Source organism: Typopeltis vanoorti, chromosome 4 (genome assembly GCF_054136105.1).
Source record: "Typopeltis vanoorti isolate ZY-2024b chromosome 4, IOZ_Tvanoo_1.0, whole genome shotgun sequence".
NCBI lineage: Eukaryota > Metazoa > Arthropoda > Arachnida > Uropygi > Thelyphonidae > Typopeltis > Typopeltis vanoorti.
The window spans coordinates 141,180,001-141,207,437 of NC_143552.1; the positions used below are offsets into that span (position 1 = coordinate 141,180,001).

Below are 27,437 nucleotides of genomic sequence, written 5' to 3' on the forward strand. Positions count from 1 at the left end.
TAAATTTATAGCCTTTTTGGTGAGTAAATCAGCTGCCGGTAGATCGTGTGACATTGAAGTGTTATTGTTGGTTGATTTAACTATTAATGGATCATTTGAAGTTGAAGTATTGTAATCAATTAATTCAGATGCTGGTGGATCTTTTGAAGTTGAAGTGTTGTTGTTGTTCTCTAGGGAAGCTGCTGGTAAGTCTTCTGGTGTTAAAATAATGTCATGGTCCTGCTGATTAAGAAGTAGATCCAAGTCCTCTTCAGTAACAAGTTTTTCAAGCAACTCTTTCGAAATATGACTAGATTGGAGTCCTGTTTTTGGTTTTGTTCCAAATAAAGCTTTGTAAGGTGATCGTTTAATGGTTCGATGAAAAGAGGAATTCTTTTGGAATTGAACAAATTAACAACCTATAGCCCAATTTTTTGTGTCATTGTCAATTAGCCAAGCACATAACATAGCTTCAACATCTTGATTTGATCGCTCAACAGATCCTTGACTAGCTGGATGTCGAGGCCTACCATTTACAATTTTGCACGTTGGCCACAGGCTTGTTAATTCTTGTATGATAGCAGCCGTAAACTCACGGCCATTGTCACTTTGTAGTATATGAGGACAACCTACTTCCAAAAATATTTTTAATAGCTCCATTGCTACTTCAGCAGCTCTTTTTGTAGTCAACGGTCGAAGAAAGCTGAATTTCGTCGCGTGGTTCTGGTAGTTTAATAGCCATTTGTAATTTCTATCTGGTGTCGACTGTAAGTCAACTAAATCGACTTGGCCACGATGATTGAAGTTGCTAGATACAATTGGGCAAACAAAGATTCCTTTGTTTGGAAATTTTTTTTTAGACTGACATACTGTGCACAGCTTTAAAAACTCCAGTACAACCGAAGTAGGTATTAGGTATTTCGATTTCAAACTATACAGCATTTTATCTCTTCCTCCGTGGCCAGTTGACTGATGGGTTTCCCGAAGTATGTGGTAAAAATGTTCCGTTGGTACTATTTTCACAATTGGATCGAATTCAGATGTTCTCTTCAAAATCAAAGATTTTTTTAGTACCTACTTCCATAACATCGTATTTTTTTCCATAATAGTACTGTTTATGTGTCCGTTGCAGTTTAAGTAGTGGTGCTAATTTAAATTCTTCAATGATTGTGACAGCTTCTTCTATCCTTTCGCGAGTCCACAAAGGTTTTTCTTTTTCATGCCGCTTGTTCAAAAACGTCCTGACAGTTTCATTGAACTGTTCTTCAGATACAAATTCGGTCAGAGTTCGATTTTTTTCTATATCTGAACTCATTTTTCTACGGTAGGTACTTTATAAAACTCGAAATATAGAAAACAATAATAAAAATGTGCGCAGCCTTCCTCGCGTAATGTTTGGCCGGCACGGACGCCAGAGGGGAGCTTGTATCCACGAAAAATGTTTAAAATTTCACTAGATCATATCCTTTTTGTTTTTAAAAATATCAGCTTAAAGGACTATTGTTGTATTAACTATTCTACATTTAATAATGCATGGTTTACTAAATAAATACTTTTAATATCTAAACAATATTATTTCATCTTTTCACTAAAACAGTTAAGGGATTTGATCAAATCACTTACTTTCTTCAGGGAAATCACTCCACAGAGTTGTTATTTCAACATCTTCCGTGAATTGATCATATCCCTATTTTCATCATTTCCCTGCGACATATACACACACACACACACATATATATGTATATACACACACACACACACACACACATATATATACACATACGCACACACACATTATATACACATACACACACACACACACATTATACACACATACACACACACACACACACATTATACACACATAAACACACACACACACACACACATATATATTTTAAAACATAGATTTAATGACTTAAAAAACCACGATGGAAAAGATTAGCTATACAGAAAGAATATCAAATCAAGAAGTTTTAAGACGAGTTGGGATGGAAAGAACACTGTTAAAGAATATTATGCAAAGAAAGACTAGATTTGCAGGACATCTTCTGAGAGGTTCTTCGGGACACCTGACAAGAACTATATTACGAGGGAAAGAGAAGACGTGGAAGACCAACTAGAGAGTGGTTTAATGACATCGTGGAATGGACTGGTTTAAGAATGATGGAAGTGACAGACAGAGAGAAATGGAGAAGAGCTGCTCATTTGCTGCAACCCTCTTGCTAGAGGATGCTACCGGACGACGACGACGATGAATGAGAATATACAACTAGTTTCGGCTTATAACAGCCGGAAATTACAGGTAAAAATTGCCATACATAATTGATACATAAAAAACGTATTTTTTTTAAGTTGTTCTAACAGGCATGCCATTGTTTATTGCAAGTGTGCGTGCAGGCTCATGTGAACGCCAATATTGAATAACTGCAGCATGGCTATCTGAAATGTTATAACTCAAATTGTTGTTTAAGTGGACAGGGTTCAGCAGGATTTCTACAATTTTTCTCTCAAACTCATCATCACAGTGAAAAATATTTTCTGATCTATCCCAGCAAACGGAGTGGCTTTGTTGATCATCATTAGGATTATTTGTAAAAAGAACATGACTGGATAATGCAGTTGCATGAGATCTTTTGTAAGAGATGTCTCTCTTATGCTCTTCTATACGTTGTTCAATAGATTTGTTAGTTTGTCCAAAATAAGGGATATTGCAATTTAGGTTGTGATGAGTAGGCTTTGGATGGCTGATTAGAGAACGGATTTTAGGAAGTGTGGTGAAGAACGTCCTGATATTGTATTTTTTAAGGACTTTAGCTAATTTTTTAGAGACTGTTAATGTATAGAATGGAGATGCTACCTTTAAAATTAATAGATTCTGTTGTGCGCCGCCTAGGAGGATCCAGAAGAAATTTCTTAATCGTTTTTTCAGAGTATCCATTTTGTAGTTCATCTGGTTCATTCAAGAGAGAGAGCGTGCTCTGTGTCCTAAGGTAGATATAGTTCCAAGTTTTTGTGGTGGAAAATGATGAGAAAGATTATGCAGATATCTATTGGTATGAGTAGGTTTTCTGTATATAGAGATTTTTAATCTTTCAGAGCATCGTGTAAGCATGACATCCAGGAAAGGTAAGGAGTTATTATTTTCTAGATCAGCAGTAAATTTTATATTAGGATGTTGGATGTTTAGATGATGAAGAAAATCTATGAGAGATGTGTGCCTGCGATTCCAAATAATGAAAATATCATCAACATATCGTTTCCAAACTTTTGGTTTAAATAAGAAGGAAGATATGGCTTTCATTTTAAAATCTTCAAGGAAGATGTTAGCTAGAACTGGGGACAAAGGATTGCCCATTGCCAGGCCTTGTTTTTGTTGGTAAACGGAGTCCTGATATCTGAAGTAATCAGAATGAATGCAATGTTTTAATAAAGCAAACTTTTTTTTTGGATAATTTGTCCTTTAGTAATGTAAGTACCTCGTTAGACGAGGTACTTACATTATTTTAAAAATAAAATACATTTTATTTTTAAAATGTATCACAACAACCGAGTAAAAGCTTATGATCACACACACACATATATATATATATATATATATATTTTTTTTTTTTTAATGGATAATATTTTCTCCTGCCATTCATCATATAAGAAGCATTTATTGTCATTAATGTTTTTCACAACAAATATACTTTTATGCATTATTTTCAAGATATGAACCATATTGATATCATTCAAATCATGCTTTCAATTAATGTTCAATGAATGTTTAATCTACTAAGTTGTAGTATGAAGTACAAATGACAAATTGTTCAAGAAAATTAATTATTATATTTTGTATAATTTTTATGTACATGGCAATTAATTTTACCAAAAGTATAAATATAAACTTGTAAACAAAATATTTGTCAACAGGATGTCGAAGAGGCTATTGGAAAAAAAAAAAAGCTTAGAAATGGAGGAAAGAATATTGTAAACGGAATTAGAAATGATTTAAGTTAACATTAAAACTGAAGATATTCTAGATGCTTCAAGTAATTATTATGAAAGATTGTTAAATGAAAAACAAGTGACAAAATGGTGAGGGAAAATATTCAAGATTAATGTAATCAGAAATACACATCAAATAGAATCAGCCATCAAAAACCTGAATATAAAGGTTTTACAGTAGTTGCCACTGCATAAGAGAATTTTGGATGACTGGACTAGTCTCATGGCATCTCTCTATAAAAAAAGGATAAAACAGAATGTGAGAATTACAGAGGAATGTCCCCTGAGTGTTTCAGGTAAGATTTATGCAAGCATACCTAAGAAGAGGATAAGCAAAATGTACAAGAGAAACTTTCAGAACAAGCTGGGTTCAAGCCAAATAGACTAGATACAGAAATCATGAGGATATAAAGATCTCCATACTTAAATTTTGTAGATCTAGGGGGAAAAAAGCATATCACAAGATGACAAGAGAAAGGCTTTGCAAAACACTACTATTATATGGGCTAAATGACCAATACAAATATTGGAAATTACTTGCACTTCTCATTTTATCACTCCACTGTATACAAAGATTGGTCATATTAGTAGAGTTTATTAAAGTGCACAAATCTTCACCAACAATAACTACCTTAAACCAAGAAATTATACATTTAAAAGCATCTTCCTTAATCAATAATATCTACATCGCCTTATAGTTCTTAACTCCCATATACAACATCTACAAGGCCATCAAATGTACTGTCCAACCACTAATGTGAGAACCGTGGATGGCATAGCGGCAAGAAGTCAATTCATGTTGAAGGGGAGAAAGGAATAAGGCAATGTATGAATTCATTACCAACAGGCGAAATCATGTACTTGATATGTAAAATTTTCCTACTGTTGCACAAGCAAAATAGTTGCTTTAAAAACTAGAATTTTCATAAAAGAAAAGCTAATTTTTTGACATCATATAAACACTCATCATTAATTACCCCATTATAGGAATGGATTTGCCTTCTTCTGCTCGAGGGGTCTTCTCTCATCTGTGGTTGGACAGTATCTTCAAACATTCTAATCACAAAACTGTCTTCACTATCAGCAAAAATATTAAAACTAAAACAAAAACTCTTATAAGATTATCCAACATATTACTATGCTATAATGTTGTTTATAACATTATAACATAATAATATGATGGATTTATGAGTGCATCAGATCCATCACTTATTCACTGAGCCACTTTTAAGTGAGTATTACTGTGACTGCAAAATCCCATACCTGACGACTTATATAAAACTAAAGGAAAAAAATTCAAACAATAGAATATGCTGGTAGAGTCTGTATAATAACAATACTCCTGGATATTGGGAAAGTTACTATTATTGATTTTGAAGAGAACAGAAGCAAATTGCATTGTTCAGAATGCCTAGTTATAAGAAGTGACTAATATGCAATAAACACACATGGACTATACAGTTTTGTTACGAGGCAATTTACATAAGATTAATTAATTTCAAACTAATAAAAAAATCCCACTTAATTCCAGTCTGCTCATTTCCATTTTTATCAATAATATTTGTAGATTTGAGTCTCCAGTTTTCATATGGGAAGTATTTTGACTTTCAATGGAACACATTTTTATCTTGCTCAACACTATTTGGTGGTACATCCTATTTCAAATTCTGGACCGATCTGATGAGATCAGTATCAGAAGAATATAATCTATGAGACTTTTTTTTGTTTCGTATGCATTCTCACCATGTTTAGTCATGCACTTTTTTATGACAGAACATGGTGTTAGTAATGTCTATTCCATATCCTTAGCAAACATCTAGCAAGTACTTAAAATTATTATTAGTCTTGCCCTTTTAAACTGTGATGTCAGCAAAATTATATAAATAAATGATTAAATTCACTTATTTTAGAAAAATATAGCAGTTTTATATTGAAATCATGGGTGTATCTCTACTTAATGTTCGAAATTGATTCAAATAACAAGAGTAATCACAGCAGCCATATATGTGAACTACAAATTGTCTCTGTAACCTGAACTGCAGTCAAATCACCAAAGAATACTAACAAAATAATAACAACAAAACTTCAATATGTTCTTTCATGATGAATTTGTGTAAGAGTCACTGGGCTTACAGAAACTTTATCACAAATTTAATAGCAATTTCTTGATGAAAAATTAAGTATCTGCCTAATTCGGTAAGGTGTGAGTGTGTGTGTGTATAGATACATACATACATACACACACACACAGATATTAAGTTATATTCTTTGGTAATAATTCTTCACATCAATAAAATATGAATAATTATACATACTTTTTAAAGTATTCTCCTCCACTGTTTTCCAGCTTGTCCTTAATTTCTGGCTTATACTTTTCAATAAAGTTATTTTTTATGATATTTCCATTTTGCAGTCTTTTAAGTGATATATTCGAATTCTTTTTCTTCTTTAGTTCTAGATCACTAAAAATAAAAATTAACAATTTAACTTAAGTTGAAAATCAAGAAGTGTCCTTTAGCTTCCATGAATTTTTATGGCATGTTAAAAAAAAAAAAAAAAAAAAAAAAAAAAAAAAAAAAAAAAAAAAAGAATAATATATGAAATAACTGAAATAATGAGCCAACATGCTTCACTTCGGCGATGCAATATTATTATTCAAATAAAGTGGATATTGAATCCCACATTATTTCTTAGCCGAATAAGAAACTCTAAGATAGGAAATCTAAGAGTTTCATGCCAAACATAGAAACTACATTACATTTCAACGAGTCCGAGCATAAGCCACCACCTGGTAGTACATGCTGAGGCAACTCGTAGTAAAGGTGGAGTAAGATCCGATCACTGTCCTTAGTATTTTCCCATAATGTCAAACACCTCCTAGTGGGATGTATGCTGTTATGATACAGGAGGTCACTACCCAGACCGGTGTCGACCTTTATTGAGGTTTCATCAATGAGTAGGTAGCCCCAGATGTAAATACTGAGGTTGCAGTGATATGGAGGCAATTTCTTTACTATATGAGTTGTCAAGAGGTGCACCAATAAATAACTGAAATAAAGAGCCAACAGGCTTCACTTCGGCGATGCAATATTATTATTCAAATGAAGTGGATATTGAATCCCACATCAGGAGATGTGTTTTACATTATGGGAAAATACTAAGGACAGTGATTGGAGCTTACTCCGCCTTTACTATGAGTTGCCCCACCATGTACTACCAGGTGTTGGCTTATGCTTGGACTCGCCGAAACTTTATATAGTTTCTATATTCGGCATGGAACTCTTAGATTTCCTACCTTAGAGTTTCTTATTCAGCTAAGAAATAATGTGGGATTCAATATCCACTTAATTTGAATAATAAATATATGAAATGTTTGATTTCAGCTTAGCTGAATCTTCAATTAATATTTCAAAAAGAAATGAAGCATGAAAGGTCCATCATCTTTAATTAAAACAGTACATGAATGTGCCACAGGACATAACAGAGGTACCTGAAGAATAAAACAATTTACCACTATGTACTGCTACCAACCTAGTAGCATTTATGCGAATTGTTGTTTGGAATTTAATTCAGATAGATCATGAATCAGTTCAAGAATGCATCAAAATAGAATCAGTTACAGCTTAAAAAGTTTCTGACTGTAGTTTCAAAGACACAATGTAATAAGACAATTTTCTACCATTGTGAATATCTAAATGCTATGAAGAAGGATTCCAAACCACCAGTGGGTTAAAAACTGAGTTGTAAACAAAAATATGTGACTTGAGTAAGGAATACTTGTAAAAAATTAAAGATGGAAATCCAAACTTACGTGAAAGTAAATTTATTAGATGTAAAATTTCACCCAAGTATCAATGCATCTTCAGTTATTTTGTGTTCCATTGTTAACGTACCGAAGATGCTTTTGATACTACTGCGGAAATTTTAAAATTTATTTTCATGTAAGTTTCCAACTTTAACTTTTTTTTTTTTTTTTTTTAATACAAACATGACAGTTTGTGTTTCTATTTGAAAGCAGTAAGGAATACGGTGTTGCAAGTCTGCACAACGAAGTTTATTGCTATACTCTTGCCTTTCATCTACAGGAGAGTAAGTGTTTATCAAATTTTACATCATAATTTGAAGTATTATTCTAAATTCAAACTGCCATGTTTGTAAACAAACATGGTAGTTTGAAAAAAAAATAAAAAAATAAAAAAATATATATATATATATATATATATATTTTTTTTTAATTACCTTATCACATAACAAATATATATTATATAAATCAAGTGGATATTAAATCCAGCTAAGGTCTGGCTAGGGCAACTCGTAAATGCCAGCAAGTGTATTCCTGAAAGTTCTCTGGTCAAATATCATACAAAACTTTTATAGTTCCTGCATTCTGCTTTGAAATAATGCTGGATTTAATATCCACTTGATTTATATAATTTTGTATTGCTGAAATGAAGCCTTTTTGCTCTTTATTTTAGTAAATAACAAAGATATACGTGTGTATGTGTGTACATACACATTTGTTTGCATTTATTAATATATTTGTATATTAGCATCATCAGCATTATCAGATACCACTATGTGATTATGTGGTTACTTGCTATTGTATGTTGCAATCCTTAAGGATTTACTTAAAAATAGTGTTATATATATAATACTGTGTGTTCATTTATCGAGTTCCTGTACTCCACACTATTCTATGTGCATCGTTGCAGTCATTATGTGACTAGAGTTTTGATGGTACAACATGACAAAATTTCATGCCGGCTGGGGCGTCGCCCGGTTAAACAAGGCCCCCGTTGTTTTCGCCAGGGAACCAGGGCGAACAGCGAAAAGTCAGCTACTGGAACAAATCTGAAAATAAACCCCAACTCAACATCACCAGAGTTAAAGATCGGTAAGAAGACGTAAGAGGCCTGAATGGCAAAGAAATGGAGCTAGCTGAGGAATTAGATAAGTACCAGATCGACATAATAGGGGTGACTGAAACAAAAAAGACCAAAATTGGTGAGATCTTTCTGAGCAATAAATACAAAATGTTATATTCAGGCAATGACAATCAAGGAAAAGAAGGAGTAGCCATAGTATTCAACACAAAATACAAGGCTAATCTTCTTGAATGGCAGTCAGTCTCAAGTAGAGTAATGTGGGCAAATATGAGAATGGGGAACTGGACAATGAGACTTATTTGTGCCTATAGTCCCACAGAAGGTTCTACTAAGGTAGAAGTGGAGGAATTTTTTGAGGCTTTAGAAAAAGCAACTGACACAATGAAAAATGAAAAGTTGTTCCTTGTTGGGGATCTAAATAGCAGAGTAGGAAATGATTGTGAGACATATAAAAATATTTTGGGAAAATTTGGAGAAAAGAGCAAAGCTAATAATAATGGCAAATATCTGTTGGATTTCTGCTCAGGACATGGACTGGTTATTACTAACACCATGTTCCAACATAAAAATGTGCACAAATTAACATGGAGAGAAGAGGCCAGGAATAAGAAAAGTCTCATTGACTATGTTATTGTTGATAGTGATGTTTTCTCCCTGGTGCAGGACACCAGAGTGTACAGAGGATTTGAAATTGGAAGTGATCACTATTTAGTCTTGAGTAGGATAAAATTGAATTTCATATTGAAAAGAATAACATGTAAGAAAGTTTTAGAGCGAATAAAAGTTGAGCAGCTCTCAGATGCGAGCTGTAGACTAAAATACACCAAGATTATTGAAGAAAAAACGAAAGAGTTTGAGAACAGGAATCAAACCTTGGACATTCAGTGGCAAACTCTGAAGAAAACATTGATTGATTCTGCCAGAGAGGCATGTGGTGAGGTTGTCTGTAAGGATAAAAAAATCAGAACTCCCTGGTGGACACAGGAAGTTAAAGAGGCAGTGAAGGAAAAGAAGAAAGCATACCAAAAGTTCCTGTCAAATAAGTCAGCTTTTGCTCTTAGAGAATATAGAGACAAATGCAAGAATGCTAAACACTGTGTAAAACTAGCTAAACAAAAGTCATGGGAGGACTTTGGCAAGAATATAGAAAATAAATATCAAGAAGGTGGCAAAATATTCTGGAGGTTGTTGAAGAAGCTTAAGAATGGAGGAAAGAGTGCTATAAAAGGAATTAGAGATGATAAAGGTGACATGAAAACGCGAAAAAAAGATATCCTTGAAGTATGGAGTAATTACTTTGAAAAACTGCTAAATGAAACAAGCAGTGATGACAGCATAGTGGTAAAAAACACTGACCAGGCATGCAGTCAGGAATACATATCCATACTTGAAGTAGAAAAAGCCATCAAAGGCTTGAAATGTGGAAAGGCAGCAGGAGTAGATGATATTCGACCAGAAATGCTGAAGTATGGTGATATAAAAGTCTTACAGTGGCTGCACTGCATAGTTCAGAAAGCCTGGACAGAGGGATGAATTCCCAATGATTGGAGTAGAGCTCTCATAGTACCCATATATAAAAAGGGAAATAAAATTGCATGTGAGAATTACAGAGGTATTTCCCTATTGAGTGTTCCTGGCAAGATCTATGCAAGTATACTTGAGAAACAGTTGAGAAGAATTCTGGAAGAAAAGCTTGGTGAAGAACAAGCTGGATTCAGGCCAAATAGAGGGTGTCAGGATCAGATCTTCACTTTACGACAAATAGTGGAGAAATCATGGGAATATAACAAAGATCTGTATTTAAGTTTTGTCGATCTGGAAAAGGCATATGACAAGGTGCCAAGAGAAAAGCTATTCAATACGCTGCAGTTATATGGTGTCAATGGGGCATTATATCAAGCAATACTTAGTCTTTATTTGAGTTGTAAGTCAGCAGTTAGAATTGAAGGAAGTACAGGAAGATGGTTTAATGTTAAATCTGGTGTGAGACAAGGATGTACATTATCCCCTCTGTTATTCATTATCTATATGGATCACATTATGAAGGAAAGTGGTATTAAACATGATATCAAAATTGGAGATGTTAATGTCAGCTCTTTGCTTTATGCGGATGATGTTATACTTCTAAATAAATCCACTACAAGTCTGCAAGATTCTCTGACTAAATTGAATAGCTGTTGTAATAGATATGGTATGAAGGTCAGCAATAAAAACACAGACAATGAAAATAGGCAGAATCATTGAAAATGTCAACTGTGTTGTGAATGGAGAACCTGTGGAACAAGTAAAACATTTCAGCTATTTAGGCACGATTTTTACTGAAGATGGTAAATTAAATATAGAAATAGACAACAGAATCAGCAAAGCTGGTATGGTGGGAAGTCAATTGAATAAATTCATATGGAATAAGAGAGAAATTAGTCAGAACACTAAATTAGCTGTATACAAGACAGTGTTCAAACCAGTTTTAACTTATGGATCTGAGATCTGGGTCAGAAGTAAAACACTTGACCAAAGACTAGAGACCACAGATATGAGAGTCCTGAGAAAGATTATAGGCATGAACAGATGGCATCAATGGCAGTATCATATTAAAAATGAGGATATTAGGAAAGAACTTGACATTGTCAGCATCCAGGAATGCGTTAGCAGAGCTAATCTCAGGTGGTATGGTCACTTAAACAGAATGGGCGAAGAAAGATTAGCAAAACAAGTGTTCTCTGCCAGGTTGGCAGCAAAACGACCCAGAGGAAGACCAAGATATAGGTGGATTGATACGGTACAAAGTGCTTTAGACGATAGAAATATAAGATCTGATAATGTTGGAGTGTTGACAAGTAATAGACTGATTTGGAGGAAAATTGTAGATAGGAAATTAATAATGATGTAATTTTTTCATGTAGTACTATCATATCCTGTACACCTCTTGAGGGTACATGGCAGGAATTTGATGATGATGATGATGATAAAAATAGTGTTGTATATATAATACTGTGTGTTCATTTATCGAGTTCCTGTACTCCACACTATTCTATGTGCATCGTTGCAGTCATTATGCGACTAGAGTTTTGCTTTGAATCTCAGTAATGGATATACACGTTAGTTGTGATTATTTCAGACAGCTGTAACAGAGAACATGAGCAGTCGAGTAGGCAAGCCAGGAGGGAGAGCTAGAATGAAGGGGAAAAAACTACTGAGTTAAGTTCTGTGATCTTGGAAAGGTTTTATATGCATTTATAACTACTCTCCAAGGAGGAAGTGTGAAATTAATAATCGAAGGACAGTATAATGTACCAAATATTCGTATATTAGTGAGAATGTTACGTGCTTAATGAAATGCAAATGGAATATGTTCCAAGGAGCAAGATGGATTTTTTTTTTTTTTTTTTTTTTTTTTTTAATTGAAAGTGAATTTGGAACTGCTCAATTAAATGTATTCCTGTTGTCTGAGCAATTATTCTTCATGCCTACTTCAGAAAAATGAAGGAAAGATGTGTGAAGGAAATTTGCTTAGTAGAGGAAGACATTATTATTAGACTTCCATAGAGTAAGGGACTCATCAAGGGATGCCACACATCACTGACACCAGCTACCATACCTTCTCTTAAACTCATTCACACTAAATGCACTCACTACTTCAACAGGCAACACTCACTTATGGCTCTATGAGAGGAAAATTTATACCTTTCTTAACTGAACACGAACTAAACTTCCATGGATGCTCCCTTGTCCTCTCCTTACATTCCATATAATGAAAAATTTTATCAGTTGATATCTTATAACACCCTCTCAAAAGTTTACAGACCTCTATCATATCATCACCCCTTTCTTGTGCCTACCAGTGTCTGCAGTCCAAATACTCTCAATCTATCATCTTTTTCGTGGACTTTTACAACTTCTTTATTCCTTTGGAATCCAAGAGACCAAATCTGTGCAGAGTAGTTCAAGTACAGTCATAACAAGACATTGCAAAGAGGTAAAGTGATCTCTACATCCAAACACGTGGAGATCAACATCGAATTTATCCTGAGTTGTACTAGTATAATATGCTGTTAGATATTGCATCATGCAAAAGTACATAACTTGACATTTACTAACACTGAATTGATAGCTCTGTGTTAAGGCTTAAGTGCTTGGAGGACATCATGAAAGTGTAATGGAATATTTACAGCACTAGGAGAGGATTAAAAACTAATTTTAATGCTTCCAATATTTCATCTCAGTCACTGAGACATCCTCAGGGATTAGAAAACTCTTGTAACATGCACACAAAGATAACATAATACTAAAACTCCTCCTTTATCCCTGCAACTGCTGTGGAACAATCTTCCCCTTGTTGTGTTCCCCAGGGGAAAACGGTATACAGTCATTCAAATCAAATGCGAACAAGTACCTTCTTTCCCGACCAACCACCCGTACACGGTACTAACGTACTATGATCAACCAACCTCTCACGTATGGGCTCAACATTAAAAAAAAAAAAAAAAAAAAAAAAAAAAAACGTGGGTGACTCTCGAGTCCTATCTAGGTGGTGCACCCTCTATAAGCATTTGCAGGCAGTCTAGGATGTAAAATGGGACATCTGACAATTATTGTTTCCCAAATTTTGGGAAGTTTTATGCATCCGTATTTAATTAAAGTTAGGTTGATTTCCGAGTGCTGCTGCAGATTCTAAAAACAGTCTTTCCTTTTTAAATTTACTATGGTGGAGCATGGTGGTTTTGTTCCAGGAGATCCTGTGAGTTGTATCTAATACATGGTCTGCAAGGCCAGACTGACCATAGTTGTGATGGCAGATGTATGATTTGTGTTTTTCTAAATGGATAGTCACTGATCTGCCTGTCTGTCTGAAGCAAGCCAATTTAGGAACAGGGTACTTTATCAACTCCAGGCACTGAGAGAGGAAGGAGCCGATCTTTGGTAGAATGGATAAGGGTAGCAAGTTTCTCATGAGGTTTAAAAGCTGTGTAGAGATTGTACTATTTTAAAGACCTGGCTATTTTTCCCGATGCGTCACGGATGTAGGGGATGGTGATGGCATTTCTGAAATCCTTCTGAAGAAGTGGCCAAGGAATGGAGGAGGAACTGATTATTTTTTTAATTCTGTAATCACTGTAGTCCAGGAAAGGAAGATGATGTGTATGTGGTTGAGTTCGGTGGGGAGGTTTCACTGGAACAAAGATTATTGGCTTTATTGGTTAGAATTTTAATAATGTCATATGGCTTTTGAACTTTAGTTTCTTTGAGCAAATTGGGTTTAACATTCTCTGGCAAGCTGCTGACCCAATCAAAGAATGTTTCCTGTGTTGGCTGGCCAGATATAGTGACATAGCCTTCATCTCTGTGGTGGCCTTTCTGGAAGTATACACTTCCAGTATGCATTGTATACCTATCTATTCACCTCCACACTATGACTATAATGAGGTACAGATAGGTTAGAGGATGGCCTTGAAAAAAACAGCATTTTCTTCTGCTTTCTCGGCCATTAAATGACAAGATGAGTCCCATATGAATAAGAAATCTTTGTCATCTGATTCTATCTCTGGCCATTTCTGTCATTTCTCTGAAGCTCAATAAATGTGACCTTTCCTTTGAAGACTATATCCCAGTTCTTTTTGGTCTGCCTCCAATGATTCCATTCAAGACTTATTTGGTAATCCCTGAGAGGATATTCTCTGGAGGAGTCCAAGCCATCTTAATTGATGTAAAAGAATTATAACTATGATATCTTCTTTATGGTTTAATTTGTATTTAACTTGCTCATTTGTGTTCTGACCAGTGAGGCATATTTTTCTTAAGCATTTCATTTAGAATGCTCTGATTTTCTGCATTTCTGATTGAGTCTCCATGTTCCAGCGCCATATGATGCTGTAGGTATAATAATGGTTTTAGAGTTTTAGTTTGAGAGTTTTTGAAATGCTGCTACTTTTTTAATTTCATTTAATTTATTCATATTAGACCATCCTTTGTTAAATCTTATTTTACTATTTTTGTATTATTGATATGAGTAATGAGACAGCCACGATATGTAAATTGCTTTACCTGTTCAAGTGCCGGCCTGGTTGGCCCAGTGATTAGCATCTGCTCTTCAGTGAAGAGGCTGCAGGTTCAAATCTTGCCAGGGGCATGGATGTTTGCGATTATCCTACTAACTGTTTACCATATGTACTGCTGTAACCTGTGTCCTGGCCCAGTATGATCTCTGATGTCTTTGTGTCATAAGAATCAAAACTAACCAACCAACCTGTTCAAGTATGTGATTTTCTAAAATTACTGAAATTTTTTCCTCATCTCTTCCTGTTTTTGTTATTTTAGTTTTGCACTCTTTATTAAAATTTTTATTGTCTTTTCTAATTGTTCTAGATTCGATAAGAATAATATCATCTGCATATTTAATGTGACTGATTTTGTGCCATTTATTTGTAGGCCTGGCTCTGGTTTTGCACATTTCTTTGAGATAGATAGTAAATAAATTTGGTAAGAGTAGGCAACCCTGCACAACTCCTTCTTCTACAAAGAATTTGCCTGTTTTTATTTTATTAAATATGACAGTTGCTTTGGTATCTTTATAATAATTTATAATAAGAGTTTGTATTTCTGAATCTAATGTCGTAGATATAAATATGATTATCATTTTATTCCTGTGAATGAAATCAAATGCCTGTTTGAAGTCAATAAAACTGCAGCATACAGCTGACCAGTATGCTGCAGTTTTATTTAACTTTTCAAGGAATGGGCATACTGGCATTTGATACAAGCAATTAAACGAAGCAATATGTATATCTATAACATGTTAATGTGAACTTGGAATGCTATTCTTCATTAAGTAAGTTTGCAAAAACAGAATAATGGTGATGGTACTAGTAGTATGTGATTATACAAGCATTTTTTTCTAAACATAAGCATAATCTCTTGGGATTGCATTTGAATTGTAAGAAAAGAAAAATCATTTAGTTCAAATATGAAAAATAAATTGTTACTGAGTTGTCAAGGAGAATTCTGTATGTAAGCAGGGCAGGCTCTACCGATTTACGGGATCTATGGGATGGCAAATGCACATCTTGCATTTGCATGGGACGGCAAGTTTTTTTGGGCAGCAAAGTTGGCATAACCTATACGAAAAATAAGGGAGAAGGGGCGGCAAAATTCCTAGGAGCAGCCCTGTATGTAAGTTGGGGTGTATGGAAGCTGTGTCAGCAATTTACTAGAATATTATTATTACATAATATCTCCAGGGAATCCAAAGACTCATTGAGGGAGGTCACCTGCTCTACAACTCTCTGCCTCCACCACTCCACTAACTGCAACTACCTTGATCTACACCAGCATCATCTACCGGCGACCACCACTACTATTTTGTAAACATCCATGCCCACGGTGGGATTCGAACCTGCAGCCTTTTGGCTGGAGAGCAGATATGCTAACCATGGCCAGCCAGGCCAGCAAGATTAGATTAGATTACATTTTAATGGTTTTCAAAAAGGAAATTTTGAAAATTTTCAAATGAAAATTGTATTACTTAAAAAGAATGGGAGATGTGTAACAACGTAATAAAAAAAAAAATTAAAATAAAATCATGAAAGCAAAATGTTGTTAAATTATTTAAATCGTAACACTAACTTGGAAGATGTTACACATCCTGAGCTGCTGCTGCTATTCTTGGTCTCTTCACTGGTATCCAATATTCCAACACTCATAACATAGGTACTGCTTAATTCACCCATATCAGTTAAACCATCATCTTCATGTTCAGTAAGGCTTTCACTACTACAGCTGCCAGTTTCACTAATATCAGAGTTCACTCCTCCCATATCTTCAATATCAGATTCACAATGATCTACCATTTCACCTAATAAAATATATATATATATATATATATATATATATAAAACAATCAAATTTCCATAAACTATACAAAAATTGTCAAAATGGCCATATATATCACTTAATGAATAAATGAACAAAATTTAAATTAAGTAACAAATTTGAACACTTTCAAATCTCTTATCAAAGTTCTTTAAACTTATGTAAACAGAATGTGGGGTAAGGTATGGGTAGTAGGAGTAGCACCTTGCCTGTTCAGCAGTCGCATCAAAATATTTGGTGACCGGGTGGAATTGGTCCCCATGCTCATACAACTCTCACTTATGGTTCCAAGTAGCTGGTAGAGTGCACCAGCAGCCACACCCTGGGACCATGCCTCAACTGGCATACAAAACTAAGTGAGGGTATCAGCATTTTATGCTGTAGTGAAGGAGAGTGTCTCCTCCTTGTTACACTCGAAGACTGGAATGGCTGAGTTAGCAGATGACCAAAATTTAATTTGCCAATGGTAATGAAGGCATGACAGCAAACTATGTGATATAGTCCAGGCACACTCCCAGACAAAACAGAGATGTGGCCAGTCACCGTGGAAGAGACAGAAACCTCACCATGTAACCTTCCGTAGTAAACCATGAAACTGAGAACCATGTCAGATTTAAGCAATAGAGACAAAGTTGGACCCTCTGCAACTTTTGTCTCTTGGAAACATTACAGGGAAGAAGAGAAAGAAACTCGGGAACGTAAGATGGATACTATGAAAATAGCATATGATGAAGATATCTTAAACCCTCCAGTAAGGGTATCTCCTGATCCTTCACGTCTGAACACCAAGAATCTTCTCTTAAGGCTTGCAACTTGGAATGTAAGGACCTTATATGAAGCTGGGAAGTTAGATAACCTTATACAAGAATTTGAAGCAATGAAAATTGACATTGCTGGTATTAGTGGTCAGATGGACTAATAGTGGAAAAATAAACAGAAAGAGCCATTCAATTATATACTCTTGTGGAGACAGTCATCGGAATAGAGTAGCATTTGTACTAAAAAATAAGATTACACAATCCTTACTTGGATTTTGGCCCATAAGTGACAGGATATAATAAATTTAGTTTAATCCTTTATCCAAGTGTGAGCAAACAAAGTTTGCGTCTGAAAATATCTTCAGGACCTCTGGGCTTGGCTCCCACTGAAGAGACCTCAATAAAGGTCAAAACTGGTCTGGGTAGGGGCCCCCTCCCTTAATGCATAACATTATACATATCCGCAAGGAGATGTGTTTTGCATTATGGGAGATACTGAGATAGGAGTGATGTTAGCTTGGTCCACCTTTGTTATGAGTTGCCCGATGTTGTTACTACCTTACCCCAGTCCTGAAGATATTTTCAGGTGCAAACTTTGTTTGCTCAGACTTGAATAAAGGATTAATCTAAATTTATTATAGTCTAAGTGAAAAATAAACTTTCAAGTGACAGGATAATTGCATTAAAAATTGCAGCTCAACCTTTTAATATTTTTATTGTCCAAATATATGCACCTACTTCTGATTACCCAGATAAAGATGTAGAATGTTTCTATGAAGACATTTAAAATGCACTAAACAATGCTAAATCAGATGACATAACTATCGTTATGGGAAATCTAAATGCTAAAGTAGGCTCAGAAAAGATCTCTTCCTGCATGGGAAACCAGGGCCTGGGACATAGAAATCCAAGAGGAGAAAGACTGATACAGTTCTGTGAAGAAAATCTGGTAATAGCAAATACTTTATTTAGCCACCCTCCTAGAAGACTTTACACATGGAAAAGTCCCGGAGACAGCTGTAGGAACCAGATTGACTATATAATGATTAAAAAACGATTCCAGAATAACATCTTACAAGCCAAAACATACCCAGGGGCTGATATTGGATCAGACCACAACCCTGTGGTCATTAAAGTAGCAATAAAATTAAAGAAAACAATGAAACCTCTAAACACAGAAAAATATGATCTTGGCTCACTTAAAAATCAAGAAATACAAGATAAATTTTTCAAGGAACTGGTACAATCCACTACTGTTAATGTTCCTGATTCTACCAAGTATCCTTACCCTAAAGATGAGATTGAGGATAGATGGCAGAAATTTAAAGAGGGTATAAAAAAGGCAGTAAAACAATTCCCAAATTTAAGAAGAAAATGAGTAAACCCTGGATGAGTGACAAGATACTGAAAATGATGGAGGAAAGAAAGAAACACAAAAAATCGTCCTGAATACAAGAACTTAAACAAGGAGATCAGGAAAGAATGTAGGATTGCAAAAGAACTATGCAAATGCAAGGAAATTGAACTTCTGGACAAAAAGCACAAAACCAGAGAACTTTATGAAAAAGTTAGGGAGCTAACTAACAAATCTTGCAAAAGGGTAGGCGCTCATTGCATTGAAGATACCAGTGGAAACATCTTAATGGAGAAAGACAAAATAAGGGATAGATGGGTAGAGTGTTCAAAAGAACTCTACAATCAAGATAGAATAGATAAGCCAATGCAAGAAGATTTGGAGGGGCCTACTATTCTTAGCTGGGAAGTAACAAATGCCATTAGGAAACTGAAACCAGGAAAAGCTCCAGGAATGGATGGAATTATGGCAGAATATCTAAAGGCTTTAGATGATAAGGCTATAAGATCACTGACTGACATATGTAACAAAATATACGAAACTGGACACCTGCCAAAAGATTTTAAGCACTCAACGTTCCTACCAACACCTAAAAAATCAAAAAAGACAATCAAATGTGAAGAATACAGAATAATCAGTCTGATCAGTCAAATAGCAAAAGTTATGTTATATATTATCCTAGAAAGAAATAAACATAAAATCAAAATGAAATTAATGAAACACAATCTGTTTCCAGGAAAATAAAGGAACTAGAGAAGGACTCTTCAACATTAGAACTATTATAGAAAGATATCTGAAGAAGCAGAAAGAAGTCTACTTATGTTTTATTGACTACACAAAGGCCTTTGACAATATACAACACGAACAAATAATCAAATGCATCAGAAATTTAGGAGTAGATGGCAAAGATATCAGATTACTGATAAATCTATATTGGGAGCAAACTGCTTCAATAAAAATATCAGAAATCTCGGAGGAATTCCCAGTAAAGAAAGGTGTCAGACAAGGCTGTGTTCTTTCTCCTATATTGTTTAACCTCTATACTGAAAATATCTTCCAGCAATTAGAAGAATTTAAAGAGTCAGCATAGGAGGCAGGAATATAAACAACTTAAGATATGCAAATGATACAGTACTGCTAGATGAAAATAAAAAAGATCTTCAAAACCTACTAGAAGAGACGCTGAAGCTAAGTGAAAAATATGAACTTAATTTCAACTTCAAAAAAACTAAAACCATGCTGGTAACAAGAGAAAATACCCAATATAAATATTAAGATCAGAGGAAATACTTTAGATCAAGTAGAGAGTTATATATATTTGGGTCAACTAATTACAGAGAATGGAAAGTGTGATAAGGAAATATTAAGAAGAATAGAAATTGTTAGATCAACCTTCGTTAGCATGAAAAACATTCTGACCTTAAGGGAAATTCACACAAAAACAAGCATTAGGCTGTCCAAATGCTACGTATGGTCAACACTGCTATATGGAGCAGATTGTGAAAAATAAAATAATATAATAAAACTAAAAGCCTTTGAGATGTGGATCCTCAGAAGAATTCTTAGAGTCCCATGGACTACCCAAAAAAATAATTTAGAAATATTAGAGATGATTAGAGAAGATAGGAATCTGTTGAAAACCATTAAGAAAAGGAAAGCCACTTACCTTGGTCACATACTAAGGCATGAATCCCTTAGTATGTGACCAAGTAGAGAGTTATATAAAAAACACTTCTAGAAGGAATGATACAAGGAAAAAGAAGAAGAGGAAGACAAAGAACAGATTGGATGGGAAATATTAAGGACTGGTCCCTTTTGTCCTATGAAGAATGCAAAAGAGAAGCACAAAACCGTACATGGTGGAAGCTCATGGTAGTCAACCTCCTGGAAGGAGTGACATCTGACAAAAAGAAACAGAATGTTAAACAGTGATAGAGCTTAGGTGCAAATCAACTGTAAGATAGTTGCATGATATGAAAATTATTACTGAAAATAATATTGAGGAAAGTGATATATATTTCATGTCATCCCTCTTAAATCTGCTAAAATTCAAGCCTCTTTAATCAAATAAACATCCAAACAAATGTGGTATGGTAATCAATAATAAAAAAAAAAAGCAACTATACAAATACAGCACTACTATAAAGTATAAATAAAAAGAGGCACTAAACTGGGAAGTTACTTCCAGTAAGGAATGTAGAAAACTGGCAGGAGCTTCTACCGGTGTTCAATTCTCACTCTGTAGTGTGCCTCATCAGGTCGAACAAACAAAGAATGTGTTGTCAATAAGTAACTTAACTGACCAAACTATTTTATAAAAAGATGTTTTATTAACTTGCTTATATTTCGTTGAATTTCAAATCAGCATCATCAGAACACAACACAGTGTATATGCATCAGTGAGTAAGTGAAACAATACAATTGTCATGGACAAAAGATCTAAAGTCCTATTTTGGCACCCTCTAATGTAAAAAAATAATAATAAATATAAATAAATAAATAAATAAATAAAATAAAATAAATACAGCTATGTGGCAGTTGCTCTTAAGATAAGAGTGTTCCAAATTTTTGGCAAAATTAATGTAACCATATTTTTTCAGGTTAGGAGAATTCTTCATAGCCATGGCTGACTGAAAAAATAATCTTTTAGATTTGTAATGATTTCTAAAAACCACATTAGTTTTCTTCCAATTAATCCTGTGTGAAGGGGTGTCCAAAGCATGGTCTGCCAGCCTGACTAGCCATAACAATGGTAGCGATGTATCTTTTAAGTTCTTCCAGGCAGATGTTAACAGATCTTCCTGCCTGCCCATAGTAGGCTAAGTCACAATCACATGGAACTTCATACACTCCAGGGTGTGCTAGAGGGTGAAGTTTATCCTTAAGTGAGCAGATCAGAGTTGCTAATTTAACATAAATTAGTGCTTTGTACTTTGGCTATCTTTTCTGATGTACATCTGACATAGGGGAATAGAAATGGTAATGTCGTGTTCCTGTGTATTAGAGGAGGAAGAAGTAATGGGGTTTATGTAGTATTTTATCTATTTTGTAGGAATTGTAGCCATTACCAAGAAATGCCATACTGTTGAACTAGAATGATGATGTGATTGTTTATGTAGATATCTTCTTGTGTGTTGGCTTTTTGTAAATGGAAAAAGATAGTGATCCATCTGACAGGCAGGTGACTAATGTATCAAGAAAAGGTCAACCATTATTAGATTCTTTTTCTACTGTGAAGTGGATTTGGAGGTGTTGGCTGTTTAGGTAGGTGACGAATGCATCCAAAGTGTCTTGTCCATAGGGCCAAATGGCAAATACATCATCAACATAGCATAACCATGCTAGGGACTTGTACGTAACTGTGGTAAGTATTTTGTTTTCAAAGTGTTCCAGTTAAAGCTTTTTCCTGGGGGGGGGGGGGGGAACCATAGCAATATCATTAATCCGTTTGTAGACTTTTCATCACCCATGTAAAATAAACCTGCATACATAATAAATTTGAATAATTCAAAGGTATCAGGAGGAAATTTAGACTTGATCAAATCAAGAGTGCCTATTAGTGGTACATTGGTAAATAAAGAGGTGACATCAAAACTAACATTATGTCTGAATTTTTAAGGGTATGATTTTTAACTAGTGATTTGAAATGGACCGAATTTTTTTACAAAAGTAGAATTGCCAGTAAGGGGGCCAAGAGACATTTTTCATCCCCATTTAAAATAACCTGCACACATAATAAATTTGAATAATTCAAAAGTATCAGGAGGAAATTTAGAGTTGATCAAATCAAGAGTGCCTATTAGTGGTACATTGGCTAACTGTGGGGCAAGTTTATAAGTGGAACTATCTATACTACTGACTATAGGGAATAGGGGATGTTCATTGTTTAGGTTATATTTGGTTATTCAAACATATAATTAAATTAACGTGCTCTCATAACAGTGACTAACACAACACACTCCATGCGTATAATGTTGCGAGTTCTGTTTTAACGTTTAATTTATACGATAGTGTTAATCCATTTTCTCTGTACTAGCCACTTTGAGTTTTTCTCTTACCGTTACAAGCCCTGAAGAAGCCAGACAGCCCCATCGGCAAAACTTGTTGGTATTAGATTTTTATAAATCATGGACAATTAAAGATCAATAATATATTACAATTTAATTTTAGGCATAGGGGGATATTAGGTTTGTGGATTTTTGGTAACCCACAAATGCAGGATGGTTTAACATGAACTGGTGGCATCCTAAACAAGACTAAACCATCAAAAAGTAATATACCACATAATGAAATAGCTGCCTTAAAAGATGTATAAGAATAAAAATATTGTTATTACAAAAGCTGATAAGGGAAATGCAACTGTAATCAGACTAAAGACTAAGATCTAGGTAGTCTGATGCAGTCAAAAGTGCTTTAGAAGACTGAAAATATGAGATGACAATACCGGAGTCTTCACAGATAGACTAATTTGGAGGAAAATTGTTGCCAGGAAGTTAGTAATAATGTAAACTTTTCATGTAATACATTCATAAAATCCTATACATCCTTTGAAGATACATATCAAGAATTTGATTATGATAAAACTAATGTTAGAATTGTGTTCAGGAAAGAGAGATTTGCTCAAATCAGAGTGCAAAGCTAAAAATAACTTATCATTATTAGTATTCAAGAATATGTAAGCAAAGCAAATATATGAAATACCAAGGTCAAAAAAAGGATTGAACCAGATAACTGGGCGGAAACTACCAGTGTCCTATAAGGAAAGCTGAGAACTGAGTGGGACTTCTGACCCCATTTTCTTGTTGGGCACCCCCATTGTGCAGGAATCCACCTGGATACTGAATGCATGGACTAGCAATATGGAACTAAGCTGCTGTATTCTGTATCAATTTTTAAACCACACACACATATGATGATACAAAGGATCAATTGTTTTGTCAGCTGGGATATCATCAAAAAATTAACAATACCCATACTGTTTCTAGACATCAACAATGTAAGAATTACAAAAATAACATGTCAACATAATTGGTGTTATTGAGAAGAAGAAAAACAGGCGAAATGCTGCTAAGTAATGACCATAGCATTTTATATTTGGTCTGTTTTTCTTCATACACACAGAAACACCAATTATATGGATATTATTTTTGTTATTTTTCTAGCAGCTCGTCTCTTTCCCATTAATGATACCTATGAGGGTGTGCTGAAGTTGTGGTAATCACCATGAAGGAATTCAGCTAAAACCATGTAACTTACACATTATTTTACATATTCCCCATGAAATGTTATACACTTGTTACAATACTGCTACATCATTTGCAATCCTCTGAGAAAAAAATCTTTCCCTTGTACACAAACCAGTCCTCACCTGCATATATGACTTCACCTGTGAGTAATTTTGTTCCTTTCAAGTGTTTCTTTAAATTTGAGTATAGGAAATAGTCAGATGGAGCCAGGTCAGGCAAATAGGTTCAGTAGGCAGGCATTGAAAGCCCAAGTTGTGTATTGTCTGTTGGGTTTCATGAGAAGCATGAGCAGGCCTGCAAAAGCGACATGCCTCTGCTCAGTTTCCCATGGCATTTTTCATTCAGTACCTCCTTCAATTCCTTCACAGTGGTTGAATAAACTGCTTCTGTAACAGTTTCACCTTTTTTGAGTTACTTTGTAAGGACTGCACCATCCATATCCCAAAAGAATGGCAAGAATCCTGCTGACCTTTGGGTTCGGAACTTCTTTGGCCATGGAGAACCTTTGTCTCTCCACTCCATTGACTGTTATTTGGTTTCTGTGTCATAGTGATTAAGCCATGTTTCATCAACAGTCACTTGCAACTGATTTCTTAAAATAATCCCAAATCCCTTGAGATGGTGGACATTCAAATATTTGGGGATCCACTTCACTGAGAGCTTCTGCATGTCCAGATGGTGGTGGTGGATAAAGACCCCAACTCCTTCCCTGGATATATCCCCAGAGTGTTTGCAATGTTTTTTCATGGCATGTACTGCATCAAAGTTTTAAGGTGTGATCGCTGTGGGAGGTCTTCCTAACCTGTGGGCATCTGTTGTCTCAGGGTGTCCAGTTTTAACTTGGCCACCCACCTTGAAACTATTGGACATGCTGGGGCACAGTCCCCTAAAGTCTCACAAAAAGTTTGGTGAATCTCACTTGCAGACTTTTCTTGAAGTACAAAAAACTTGATGATGCCCACACCTCTGTGTCTTCGAATTTCTTCAAATCTCTGACATGTCTTCTTATAGGATGACATGTCACCCTAAAAGAAAAAGAACATTTAATACAATTTAATGAAACATGGGGGTTAAAGGGTTTTAAGATACATTCTTTCTTGTGGCTATATTAGTTGCTTTAATATCATTTTAGTTCTAGGTGTTTATCAGAACTTTTCTGCCCTCCTTCGTATCATCAGTTCTGTTGACTTTGAGGTTGTTCCTGTATCTACTCTGTGAAAAAGATGACTGTTATAGTATTCAATGCCAAATGGAAAGACAGAACTCATTGAACAGCAGACAACCTATAAGGGATTAATTTAGGGACATTTCAAATTGAAAAATTGGTGAGACTTATTTGTGCCTATTAAGGTTCTACTAGGGTAGAAGGATCCAGCAGCATATCATAGTAAATTGGTGTCCTTCAGGCAAGAGCACTTCTTGCCCTATCCAGACTAAGGTGTTAGAAGGATCCTTTGAGTTATTATAGAGGGCAGCCATCAAACACAAAGAAAACCTGATTACTACTAGAGGCCTTTTTGTTTGATCTGTTTGAATGATTTACTTTCAGACTTTGTGTTTTTTTAATGCTAAAAATTATGTCACCATTTTGTTGCATGTGCTTCATAGTGCTCAAGTTACCTCACCACACTTCTCTTTATATTTCCCTTTATAGCATTTTCTTTCCTTCATTCTTTTTCTGCAGCAGTTGCTTGATGATGAACTCATTCGTTTAACTTCTACCTCGGTGTCCATAAGGACAGGGCCTCTTGGGTGAGAGCATGAAACAAAGAAAAAGAAAAGCTGATTACTGCTAGAGACCTTTCCTTCCTTTTATTAATTATATACTGAAAGAATTCTCTGGGATTTCCTTTGGACTGTTTGGATAATTTACTTCCATAGTTTGATCCCCTCTCTCTCTCTCTCTCTTTTTTTTTTTAATGCTATGTCACTCTTTTTGTTGAATGTGCTTCATAGTGCTCAAGAGTTACCTCATCACACTTCTCTTTATATTTCCCTTTATAGCATTTTCTTTCCTTCATTCTTTTTTTGCAGCAGCTGCTTGATGATGAACTCATTCATATAACTTCTCTTTATATTCCCTTCACATTTTCTTTTCTTTATTCTTTCTTTTTCAGCAGCAATTGATTGACGATACTACTCATCTATTTAACTACTGCCTGACTTATCCTTTATCCTGTCTAACTGAGTATGAACTCTGATACTACTTTTCTCACTCTCAGCTGACCATTATCAGAGCCCTGATAACTTTTACTCCTTGCAGTTTTGTATGCTATATCATTTCAATAGGCTATCTCTTGAGAATCATAATAATCAGCTCTGTAGCTTCACATATATGCCCTCTTAACTGAAAATTCCACATGCTTAGTTACCTCCCAGGTCAGAATGGCATGATCACTCTGCAGTCAAAATGGTTAATTTGGTTATAGACAAATCCTCCAATGCCATCACCAGATTCAAACTGCTAGGTCCTCTCCATTACATGCTGTTTTAGGCAATTATCTCTCAAAAGATGCACAAATTCAACTTTTTTTTCTTCCCCCATATTATCCTTTCACTTTGTAAATTATGTCACCATAATAATTAGTCATCGTGTGCTCACTGAGCACAACTTGTTGTTGACATCATCCATATCTCACTTTGCACATTTCCAAACCTATTGCAATGATGGGTTGTATGTATATTTTACTCTGTTGGTTCAAAAGAGATAGCTTTAAATATGCTACTTCAAACTCACCTTCCTGCTGAATTTTGGTGAATGTAATTCTTCTATCATCAGCAATACTTTTCTCAATTCTGTCCCATCTTTCCTAAAAAAAAAGTATTCCTTATATTGTATCCTCCTCCATCAACCAAGTCTTGCTAATACATGTACTTTTGGCCAAGTCAAGCTAATACGTGAATTGCAATATCCCATTGCATCCTTTAGTGACTATCTTCCTTCAGATTTGAGACCTGAGAAACTACATTCAGCAAACTCACTTGAATATCTGCACACACTTAATTTTCCTAGTTTCCCAGATTTTCAAGTACTATTCTCGAAGTGAACAAAACTTCCTACAGACACCTACCTAACTCATTTCAAGTGCAATCCATCAGTCATATATACAAGTCTGTTTGTCCATCAAATTTAATTCATACATTTAACTGCACCCCATTCCTACTATATAAATGTGCTGACTCTTCCGCAACGTGGCACTTCTTTCTCAATTCACTCCTATCTTAACTTGGTGACAGATTTATACTACTTCCCACACCCTTTTGTTTCTTTTAACTCTTTCATATTCTCTCACATTCCATACTCCTTTTAAATCAACCATACTGCTGATTATTACACCTTCCAAAAATATTAATTTCC

General features: G+C 34.9%; 1 protein-coding gene across 3 annotated transcripts in view; it reads right to left on the reverse strand.

Annotated features, from left to right (window-relative positions):
- Smg5 (Smg5 nonsense mediated mRNA decay factor) overlaps window positions 1-27,437 on the reverse strand; it is a 334,407-nt gene that overhangs the window by 147,950 nt on the left and 159,020 nt on the right. For all 3 annotated transcript variants that reach the window (XM_090391497.1, XM_090391496.1, XM_090391498.1), the window contains 2 exons: window positions 16,476-16,704; window positions 6,285-6,431 (listed from right to left, as the gene is read on the reverse strand). In XM_090391497.1, the coding sequence (XP_090247623.1) occupies window positions 6,285-6,431; window positions 16,476-16,704 (376 nt within the window). The remainder of the gene's footprint in view (window positions 1-6,284; window positions 6,432-16,475; window positions 16,705-27,437) is intronic.